Source organism: Crinia signifera, chromosome 2 (assembly GCF_055691185.1).
Source record: "Crinia signifera chromosome 2, ASM5569118v1, whole genome shotgun sequence".
NCBI classification, from domain to species: Eukaryota; Metazoa; Chordata; class Amphibia; order Anura; family Myobatrachidae; genus Crinia; species Crinia signifera.
The window spans coordinates 266,245,503-266,258,014 of NC_139218.1; the positions used below are offsets into that span (position 1 = coordinate 266,245,503).

Here is a 12,512-nt window from a genome sequence, read left to right on the forward strand (position 1 = left end):
GCCCTCTCCCATCTATAGTCTCCATGTAATACAAAAAATGGTGGTCTCATGCCATGTATAAGTCTAAAATAAACTAGCATAAGCAAAAAGTAAAGCTTAAAGGAATTTGCTTATGTTTTAAATAGTCCATTTACACAAACATGATATATTGCAGTGTATACTTTATATATAGCATTCTAAGCAAGCTCGGGAATCTATGTGAAAAAGTTTAGCTTGTGGATTTAAAAAGGTGCATAGTACAGTAAAGACAAAATTTATTTTAGGATGATTGCAAATATTTATTTTGTTATCCATTCATAATACTCTGCTTTATGGGAACACAGGCATACTCTACATACAGGGACAGATTGGCCCACCAAAACAGATTTCAATGTATCTGACCCATAGCCCCTTCGGCAAAGCCAGCTCAATCGGATGGCTAGCAACTCACTTTAAGCACCTGCTAACCAATTAGAGTGCAAACTAGATGTACTATGCTTAGGCTATCAGGCATATGGTTACTCAGGACTGGCTGGCCTAAAAGACAAAGCATGTATTTGCATATGGCAGTACGGATGGTGTAATGGTTAGCATTACTGCCTCAGTGCTGAGGTCATGGGTTCAATTCCCACCATGTCCCTAACTGTGCAGAGTTTGTATATTCTTCCCGTGCTTGCGTGGGTTTCCTCCGGGTACTCCGGTTTCCTCCCACAATCCAAAAATATACAAGTAGGCTAATTGGCTCCAAAACAAAAATAACCCTAGAATGTCTGTCTGTGCATGTATATGTGGTAGAGAATATAGATTGTAAGCTCCACTGGGGCAGGGACTGATGTGAATGTTCAATTATTCTCTCTGTAAAGTGCTGCGGAAAATGTGTGCGATATATAAAGAAACTGTAAATAAATAAATAAATAATAATAATAATAATAATAATAAATATGGCGCTAAGCCTGCAAGGGCACCATCTCTTGCCGCTGACTGCATCAGACACAGCGGTGGGGATACCCTCAGGTGTGCGCCCTTGGTCCCTAGAGTGTGTGTGTCTGCATGTGTGTCAGTGTGCTCATATATGGTCTGTGACCGGGGAGTCCATCTGCGCATGTGCAGAGCACGGCGCAGGGCATGCTGGGAGGGATCAGTGACGGATAGGCTTCTGCAGGGAATCGCCAGCTTTTGCTGCAGCGCTGCCACTGCATACAGAAATGCAGTAAAAACACAGATAACAGGGTCTGCTTTAGAGAATCTCCCCCTATGTGTGTAAGGATAGACTGCTACCAGTTTCAGAGGTGGACAGGGAGTAGACAACTACATTGTAATATGCGCCCTGATTTTTAAAACCTTTACACAAAAGGGAGGATTATGATCCAGATTGGTGAGCTGAATATGGCAATGTGCTTTTTACATTTTAAAAAAACGTACAGGGTTCAGTACACTGCTACAACAGCCTCACATATAACACACATATACAAACATATTTCTAAACGTATACACTTCCACACACAATGCATGATTGCACATGTGTACAAAGTTTTTCTTACCAGCTCAGTGAACCTCTTTACTACTTGTCTTTGCTTCAGATTGGTTTCTCCATCCAGATTAGCAGTTTCTATGTGACAGAGGCCATCTGGATCACTGGAGGAGAGCAGCAGTATATCAGCAGGGATGATCTCATTGCACCGCAGCTGGACAAAGTCACCAACTTGCACTTCTTTCCAGTATCTCTCCACGTATTTCCTCTCATTCCTGGGGAAACAAACCATTGTACGGTTATAGAAATGCTTGAGGATATTACAATGGCTGTACAGTAACAGAAAAAAATTAAATAAAACGACAAACAAATATCAAGATTACGGTTCGGAACGGCACTACATACTTCTATAATCATAAAGACCATTTCTACTGCAGTACGGTAAATTAAAAATAACTGCAAGCCGCTCATTTGAAAATCAGTGTTAGACGGCTGAATATATCATTTATTTTAGCAGAGTACATAGAAGCCCTCCAAGAGCATATTAATGAATATGCAACAACAACAATATATTGCCACTTAACGCCTTCACATTTATTACGAATACAGGTTGAGTATCCCGTATCCAAAATGCTTGGGACCAAGAGAATTTTGGATAACGGATTATTCCGTATTTCGGAATATTTTAATATTTCAATTATGTATTTTGAAGTATCTTGCATGTATGCTGTATAAACACATAAAATACACACAAATATATTTTATTACCACATAAAATACACACAAATATATTTTATTTGTTCAAAAAACAAGGTTTCAAAACATGAAACAAAATTTGTGTACTATCTCAGATATTGAATTTGAATGCCAAGCAATCATTGTCTTGCACATATATAGTGCCAGTTACATATCATGTTACCAGTAGTGCTGTTACATATGTCCCCAGTGAGTTTTTAGCAAAAAAAATATTTTTTATTCACTTTCTGGAATGTATGGTTTTCGGAATAATTCGGATAACGGATACTCGTATACGGGATACTCAACCTGTATCTCTTTATTGGAAAGCCATCTAAAATCATGTTTAATTACAGTTCAATAAAAAAAAAAAGGGACTCCTTAAGGATGAATCTACCTTGCCTTAAAATAAATATCATTTTGTTTGTTTTGCCCCCCCCCCCAAAAAAAATAAAATAAAAAGGAGAAACACACACGCACGCAGAATGTAGAATTTAGGAGGAAGAAAAAAAATATTTCATGGGAGCATTGACCCAAACATATCATAAGTATGGTTGCACCGTGGAATATTTGAAACTAGTCACCAGCCCGTGGAAATTAAGGAGCCGCTGGGTTCAGCATCCAGATGATAGATTGATAGACAAAAGGTCAACGCCGCAAATGGTTGACACAGGAAAAGTCAACATGAGTTTATGGGTACTTTTTTTCTTTTAACCGCAAAGAATCAATAAAGCCCTAGTGCCATGACACGATTACATTATGTGAACATCTCACTTTCATATGACTTATTTTGCTTTGCGTATTCGTAATCTACACATGTAAAAACTGCAAATTTTTGCATTTAATTACATTTTGCGGGACTTATGTATTATCTGGACTCCCATGTTAAATGCACCCCATTTTTTCACACCCCTACTATCCAACTACGCATGGAGTTGATTTTATATAGTGTGGCGAGCCCCGCGAGGGGACGCAGTCTCATAAGAAAAACGGGAGTCCAGATATTACATAAGTGCCCATTTTGCATTTATGAATTATTAGCTCTTAGAATTTATGAAGGACTGCGTTGATCTAGATACTGGTTCAGAATAGAAATGGTCATTTAGGTTACGTAGAAAAAAAAGGTACTTGTGTAGTTTGGCGGCGCCCATCGCATCGCATACCATAAGGCATACGATGGTATGCGATGCGACGCAATATTGCACGATATTGTACAATGCCATACAATTTTAAAATTGTATGACATTGTATATGGCATACAATGCGATGCAATGCGATTAAACATTGTATAAGCACCCTAATGGGTGTTTACAATGTTAAATGCACCCCTCGCCACCCCCCCACTATAAACGTGAACCCAAAGCGTGGCGAGCGCAGCCAGCCCGCGGTACGCGTCCTCCGACCTTTTCATACCCCCACTATCCACATCGGCGTGGAGTTGAGAATAGAAAGTGTGGCGAGCGCAGCGAGCCCGAAGCGTGGCGAGCGGACGCGGATACCTGTGAAGGTCGCGAGGGGACTCCATTACCTGTGAAGGTATCCGCACCCGCTCGCCACGCTTCGGGCTCGGTGGCTCGCTGCGCTCGCCACACTTTCTATTCTCAACTCCACGCCGACGTGGATAGTGGGGGTATGAAAAGGTCGGAGGACGCGTACCGCTGCGCTCGCCACGCTTCGGGTTCAGGTTTATAGTGGGGGGGTGGCGTGGGGGTGCATTTAACATTGTAAGCACCCATTAGGGTGCTTAAAAGCACCCTTTAGGGTGCTTATACAATCTTTCATCGTATAGGGGACAAAAATTGCGTCGCATCGCATGCCATCGGGTGCATGGCATGCGATGCGATTAAAACATCGCGCGATGGAAATCGGGGGAGCCGCCAAAATACACAAGTACCGAAAAAAAAAAATTTCAAAACATTGGAAAAATAACCATGAGCACAATTTACACATAATCAAGAAAAGTTTGGCATCTCCCAATCAAATAAATGCGTTCAAACATTAACATAACTTAGAGATGATTTAGGCTGTAAGACCAGCAATTTGCGAATTATTCTGCTTATGCATTCTGCTTCAATGCAATTGCATTTTGATTGACAGGAAGCCAGCGGTGGAGTAGAGGATACATGGCATTTCATGGGTGTGCTTGTCCTACGTGCCAAGGCGTATTTCAGGTGAGTCTTTGATGTCAGCGGTGACCACTTCCAGCTTGCTGCTTTTGTAGAATTGTGGATGCCTTTAACTGGTACAGATGGAAGGTTCTCTTCAATATTCATTTTCTGGCAAATAGTTTTGCGAATGCTACCTCGCTTTCCGATTGCAACGCAATTTCTGCAATAGACTTTATTTCTGGGCAGCAACTACTGTATTCCAATACAGCAACTGTTTTTTTTTTATCTCAACTTAGTGATCCATGCTGAATACAGAAAAATTTAAGCAAAATAAAAAAAATCTTACTGAAAATGTTCTTAGAGTTTCCTTTTAGACGGAATACCTCATGCCAAACAGGCATGGGAAGAGGAGGATGATGAAATAGTGTTCAGCTCTGTTAGAAATTATGCAAATGCAGGTTATCAACAGATGGAGGGATTTGCTTAAAATGTTTCACTGCCAACTCCATGATTCCACGCAGCAACATAAGTTGAATGTTTTTCTTTGCTTGACTGTGTGATGTGTCCGTTACATTTAGTGAAAACTAAACTACTCTGATTTAGGTGGGATCATCCCAATCTGAGAGCACTGTTCTGAAGTCCAGTTAGGCTGGAAAATAGGAAGGGGTCTCCCATGCACTTCTATATGCAGCAGGCTGCTAAAGCACATGGTTTACAGAAACTGTAGCGTGTTACTTTTCAAAAGAGTATGCGACTTTACAAGGGAACATTGCATAATTATGAGACTGCCAAAATAGCTTAAATACAGTAGCTAAACAGGTGAAGAGGCAACCCTATCCATATCGGCGTGGAGTTGATTTTATAAAGTGTGGCAAACGCCGCGAGCCCCGCGAGGGGACGCGCATAACTTCACAGGTATACGCGTCCCCTCGCAGGGCTCACCACGCTTCAGGCTCGGTGGCTCGCTGCGCTAACCACACTTTATAAATTCAACTCCACGCCGACGTGGATAGTGGGGGTATGAAAAGGTCGGAGGACGACGCGTACCGCTGCACTCGCCACGCTTTGGGTTGCTGTCAATAGTGGGGTGGTGTTAACAATGGGGGGGCATTAAGCATACCGATGAGTGGGCATATACAATGTGAAATTGGCCATATTGGCCCATTTCCCATTGTTCCCTATGTAAAATTGCATTGATCGCATTGCATGCTATTATAATGGCATGCGATCAAAACGGTTTTAACTTTAAAACTCATTTAACATTGTTCTCTATGGGAAAATCGCATCGGTCGCATCGCGTGCCATTATAATGGCACGCGATGGACGCGATCAACACAATTTTCTCTTTACCGGCAATTAAAGCTGGTAATTGACAGAAAATCGCGTCCATCGATCGCATGCCTTAAGTACCTTAACTTAAGGCATGCGATCAACCCCGACGGGCGCCGTGCTAGGAAACAAGTACCCTTTTTTCAGTATACATGCTACACCTATGCAATAATCAGATGTCATGACCGGATCTACTACGGTTATAAAAAGGATTCAGTTGTACCTTTACTTTGCTGCAGAAACTGAGAACCTACATTGTTGTCAATCTGAGCTCCAGGAGTGGATGAATGCCAGTTGACTGCTATTGAACCCTGATATAGCAGAGGCCCTTATGATAAGTCACAGGGCAAGACTGCAGCGTAACTTAGTACTGGGAATTAAGCGTGAAGGTCCAGAACAACAAAACACTGATCACATTTGCAATCTTGGAGTGTCCTGGATAATGGCTGGACACCCAAACATCTGGGGCTGGATGTATTGCGGAGCAAATATGGCGTTACACCATGTTTTATTTAAAGGGGCAGTCATTTATATGCGATTATATTTATATGCTATTATTAACTCAAAATGCGATGGCCGGCGATGTGCAGCGGATCCCCCCTCCCTCCCTGAGCCCTAACACGGCTGTGAGGGCTCCGCTTCTTCCTCCCTGCACCCGGAAATGGTGGAGGGAGGAGGAGGTCACTGGTCTGGGCAGCACAGTAGGAGGCTGCCCGGACACAGGTGAGGGGGGTGTGGCATGGATCGGCAGGGGGCGCAATAGGAAGCCCATAGGCTTCCATGGGGTTATGCCATCTAGAACTGGCGTAAACCCCCCCACGCGCAGAGAAGCCCCAGCGGTGGGGCTTTGCTGCATATGAAAATGCAGTAAAAACCCTGAAAACTGGGTTTTAACAGCATTTTTAGTTTGGTGCAACACAGTGATGTGTGCTGAGCGATCTGCGCTAAATTCAGTTTTCTTATGTGCATGCAGTGCAATTTAATTAGATTTAGGCTGCATGTGCTCAAGCAGGTGTATTAGCAGCAGTACTTTACCACTAATAGGTTCTCCAGGTTCGTTTAGCTCCTATGCCCTTTACTCCAGATATCCGCATTTATCTGGTATTCTCCATCGTGTGCCTCAGGCAAACGAAGCATAATCCCTGATAAGGAACCGCAATAATACATGGGATCGGGGATAGGTAGAATGATCCAGCGGATCAGCACTCACCCCATTGTAATGCACATTGGCTCTGGTACCCAGGGCCGGATTTGTGCCTAGGCCCGTGAGGCACCGGCCTCAGGGCGGCACCAATTAAGGGCGGCAGGCAGGCTGACATTTTGTTAAATAGCAGCATGGCACAGCGGGTGGGCAGCGGCGAGTGATGAGCGCCGCCGCAGCAGACATGAATTATGTGTAGGCGGCAGCGCCGCCCGTCACCTGCCACTGCCCACCCTGCTATGCACATTACATCACCGCTTAGTGGCTGGGTCCGACGGTCCCCCTGTGCGTCCGGAAATGGCTCAGGCTCACTGCTGCCGGCGCCCGTCCATTGGCTACTCTACACACACACACACACAGTCTATTGGCTGCTGTGTATCCAGCAGCTGAGCGGCACGCAGATCCTCCCTGCGCTCAGTCAGTCACAGTGTGAGAGAGAAATCTGATGGAGACACTGTGCTGCTAATCACTGTGCTAATAAGTGCCTCCCTCCGGGTCCTCCCTACAGTGAGCAGTCCAGAGTGCTTACATTTTTTTTTGAGGTGGGCTACAGTTAAAATGTAATGAAATATATAAATAACAATGTATATACATATATGATTACATTAAAATAGGGGGGGGGGGGGACCAAAAATGTTGTGCCTAGGGGCGGCCTGACCCCTAAATTTGCCCCTGCTGGTACCCTATGGAAACTTTGAAATATTCTTCAGCACAAGCAAGCAGCAGCACTCAAAGATCCAAAGTAAAACTTGTGTTAATAACCCTTTGAGTGCCAAGTGAATTTGTAAAAATAGGTATGAAAATTGCCAAGCAAACATTTGTATTCATCCTAGACCTGTAATGTTTACCCTATTTAGGAAATATAAAATGTATATTTATTTGAATTTATATAACAAATAAGAGACACTAGCATTTGTAGCAGATATTTTGCACCTCTCTCAGATGTTGGCACTCAAAGGGTTAAATCAATTTGCAAGGCTTTAGTTTGATGTTGATTTAATAACACCAGTTTGCTTTGAATCTTTGGGTGCTACCGCTTGTTTGTGCTGTAGAATATAATTTAATTTATATACAGGTTAAGTACAGGGGTGCAAGTATGGTGGTACGGCGTACCGGTAAAAAGATATATTGCCGTTAACCCGTACCACCATGACAAATACCCCCATAAGTGTTTAATGCGCATATATATGTGGCAGGGGTGTGGCCTCTGCCGCCCAGCCACAGCTGATTGCCTTCAGAGGGGAGGGGATCGCTCATCTCTCCATCCCCTCCCTGTGTCACTGACACAGTCGCCTGTCAGCCAATCAGAGCTCGCGGGCTGTCAGCCAATCAGGAGCCAGCACGCAAGCTAGACGCAGAGCAGGAGAGACGCAAGATGTGCTCCTCTACCCTCCCCAGGGAAGAAGCAGGCAGCGGGGAACTAGAGGAGGGAGGAGGGGAAATCAACTCTGGCACTTTCACATTGCAGCCTTAAACGTTTTAAAATGGAAAAAAAACGGCAATATACCGTTTTAAAAGTGCGATGTGAAAGGGGTATAATGTGTACATGTGAATGTTTTTTCTTTTGGGGGGGGGGGGGGGGGGGGGGGGGGAGGGGTGTTGTTGTAGGGCTACAACCAATACACTCAAACAACAACAACCAAAGCAAACCATTTCCAGAAATTAGAAAGTTATTTATTTTTACATTGATGCTGACATAAAATTGGAATATTGTTAATAAATATTTAAAACAATAGGCGGAAAGACTAACAAATGTTGACTTATTTGGCATGCCTACAGATGCACGTACAACAATGTATTTAGTCTCCAGTCTCTACTTCTCCCAAAACAGACTTTATGCAAGCATAGAAACAGAGATATTCCTTGCTGTGCGGTCCCTTCCTCAGTACAGCTGAACAGTGTGCGGCGGGGGCATGCAACCTAATGCTGCTGCTGCAAGTATTTGTGAATTTCAGTTCAAACATACAAAGCTACAATATGTTACACTGGAACACCGCTTTCCCATTGCAAAAAAAAAAAAAAAAAACTGGTTCTCTGTGCAGGTTGAAAGGGCCTTTTCAAATTTACTGGGCCCAGCATCTCAGTATTCTGACCCAGGATAAAAGAAGGGTTAATCCCAGATCCAGGTTGCTGTGCAGTGTGAATGGGTAACCCAGGTTGAGCAACCCAGTACCTGTTCATACTATGGAGGAGCCAGCGCTGCCTCCTTCCCGGCCCCCGATGACACGTTGAAGCCCCGGTTAGATGCATATTGCCAGATCACTGAAAGAAGTTGCACCACGCAAATGCCAGGATAGACCAGTGTCCAAATCCTGGGTTGGACCCGCCATTTGCAATGTGAAAGGGGTATTAGATAAAGAAATAACAAAGTTTGGATTTTAATACCAAAGTGAATTAATTTGTGTTAGGAGAGTGCCTACTTCTCACATGAGAAAACTGGACATAGAGCACACACACATACATAGAGCACACACACATACATACATACATACATACATATACACATATATACATATATATATACATACATACTATAACGCATAAACTGGAAGCCGGTGGATGATGATGACGCAGCTCTCCGGCGGCAGTGAGGACGCCGGAGAGCTGCGTCCTCTTCATCCGCAGCCTGTCCCGTCATTTGCGCCGCCACCTGTGTGGATCCCTGGCCTGCACGGAGGACCAGCAACCGGGGTGAGTATTCTCCCCACCGCCATCCCGCTTCCTCCCCACCTCCTGCCGGCCTTCTTTCCGCCCCCTTCTCACACCAGAAAATGCAGGGACATTTCTGGTGTGAATGGGTCCAAACCCGGGAATGTCCCTGCTTGTCCCGGGAACTGAATTCCCGGGTTTGTCCCTGCATTTCTGGTGTGAATGGGGTATAAGAGAAGTGGATAAATAAGTGGGGTGATCATCCTGGATGCCAGAAAAAGAAAAAGGTGAAATTACTGAAAATGTTAAATATATTCAAAAGCAATTGTTTATGGCTTAAACAAAATGATTTGGGGTGCATAATTTAACAAAGAAGCTGGATTTGGGTTAATCTGGGGCAATTTTTTTTTATTTTTATTTTTTGGGGGGGGGGGGGGAGTAAGACATGATTTGCATAAATCAAACTAATTTAAAACTTCCAAAATTCCTAATTAATCATTAGGGGGTATGAGTCCAAGGAGTTATGCATGGTGCCCTGACGTTTTAACCTTAAAATATAAAAAAAAATCTTCTACCATCTCTTACCCTCAGCAAGGTGCCACTGGAAAAATTATAATCTGGCTGGTTCAGTTTATAATGGTTTAGTGGTTTATAATAGAATTGCTAAATTTATTTGCCATACGTATTTATGAAGAAAATGGCAACTCACACCTTATTGGATTGACTGAACATCAAGCAAAAATCACACAAACACAAAGTGAATTGAAATGATAAAAGTAGCTATAAAGTGAGAATTACAAAGAAAAAAGAGAATACAAAAAAGTATTCATTCAACTCATGAATGGATTCATTCGGTTCATATTTAACTATTCATTTTAGTTGTATTAGCCTTTGATATAGTAGGGGGCAAGCAAGATAGAGGCCTGCATGACAAATTAATTTCTATTTATAGTTCTTAATGGGTTACTTGCTTTAAACATTTAATATTGAATTATGTGCAAAATAATAGCAAGGTGCCACACACAAAGGATTATAGTTTTTAAACAAGTGTGTCCTGGTGTCTGTGTAAACAGGAGGAATGTGTGGGGTGAGGTGTGCTTTGTACCAGTCTAGTAGGTTGGGTGGAATGTCTCATACATTGCTGCTACAGCAGGTGCATGCAATTTTGTGATGGTGTTTTGGGGGAGGGAAAGGATGCAGCACCATGCAAATACAGGCAATGTAAATACTGGCTATCAGTTGTATTTGGCAAGACAGCACGCATATCATATCTCCTAATGTTAGTAAAATTTGAACATGTCAGTGCAGAGGTGGCTGGCATGGCAGTACATCCAGTGGGGGTACTCAGCCCTTCTGAAGTGCCCGACCACCCTTCACTCCTACAAAAACATACTTTTATTGGTGCACACAGTTGAGCCACCTGCTTCAATGGTGAGTGGTAAAGCAGATACTGAAACTATTTCTGCAAATAAACTGCTGACCATGGGCCCTACCCATCAAATCAGGTATGGGTGGAATTACTAGTACCAAGTCCATGCCACACATTTCAGTCAGGAGACAGAAGAGACAGTTGGCTCCATTTAAGGAGTCCCAACTACTTTAGCACTTGCTAAAGGGGTTAAAACCTCTGTTTAGTAGTTATCAAACAGCAATAAGCAGATTTATTGCTTACATCAGCTGGCACTGAAAACCCGAAAAAGTCTGCAGTTCATAATTGGCTGTGGTAGATTTCTGGTAATACAGAGGGACACCACAGGAACACGCCATACAGGTAACATTGTTAATACTTGCAGCACATTCAGTAGCACTGCTGAGATATTAATATAGTCTATTCAAAAGGAGTATACTATATACTGGGCTCCAGTCACCTAATAAATGCTCAGGACCAGAAGCATTTTGTATAATTGATTATTGCATATTTTGGAATATTTTTATAATTTAAATGAGGTATCTTGCATACATACTTTTTTTTTTTTTATTACACAAACACACGCACACACGCATTAATTTATCCATCCGAAAAACTACCGTCTGCTGACAGAATGTGAAACTACATCTCTCTCACACATGCATAAACACATAAAGGTAGCAGACTAGCTTTCAAAGCTTTTGCTTCGAGTGGGCTTACTAGTGTTGTATAAGCACATCAAAACACACACATGCAATACACACAAATATATATTTTATTTGTGCACTATCTCAGGCACTCAATTTGAATGGCAAGCAATCATTTTATTACACATATTTAGTGCTAATTACATATCATGTCCCCAGTAATACCAGTTACAGATTTCCCCAGTAAGTTTTTAGCAGAAAAAAAAAAAATTACATTTCGGGAGACTATGGTTTTCGGAATAAAAAGGGATACTCAACCTGTACCAGTAAAAGTACCATTTGTTCTAATACCTGTAGCATTATATTAGTGTTCCACAACAGGCTGAATACAATTTTTATTCCACTGCCCTAGAAATTAAACCACACCTCAACTCATTACATTAACAACTGCTTATTATTGTTGGAGTTATGTTTGTTCGTCCAAAATTCCAATTATGTTTTTTAAGATTTTTTAACAACCGTGGAGCCAATGGTTGTCATAATATTTTGACTTTTCTGTGACAGATATGTGCTATTTATTTTCATACCGCCCTGTCAGTGTATGTGGCAGGAAACAGAAGGTACTTCAGACTACTAGCCAAATAACTGTAGTACCTCCACAAGAACAGATATTGTTAAATGACAAAACTTCAGATCTAGGAACATGTTCTGATTATGGAATAATGTATATAAAACATTATATGCTATTTTATTACTTTCTATCAATTTATTGTCGGTAAAGATTTGCATTCTATTAACGTTTCACTGTTAAGGTGTTATTACAATTGTTTAACTAGTAGTCTGAAGTACCTTCTGTTTCCTGCCACATATAAGCCCTTATTCTGGTTGGTGCGGTCGAGCCGCATATGCGGCTCCGACCGCACCAGACGAATCCCCGCCTACAAGACGGATCGGCACGGCCGTCCGTACACGGACGGCTGCCGAT

The 12,512-nt window shown here is 42.5% G+C and overlaps 1 protein-coding gene across 2 annotated transcripts in view; it reads right to left on the minus strand.

The window, feature by feature from the left end:
• ATP10A (ATPase phospholipid transporting 10A (putative)) overlaps positions 1-12,512 on the minus strand; it is a 142,504-nt gene that overhangs the window by 110,393 nt on the left and 19,599 nt on the right. For both annotated transcript variants that reach the window (XM_083168568.1, XM_083168569.1), the window contains exon 2: positions 1,521-1,725. In XM_083168568.1, the coding sequence (XP_083024694.1) occupies positions 1,521-1,725 (205 nt within the window). The remainder of the gene's footprint in view (positions 1-1,520; positions 1,726-12,512) is intronic.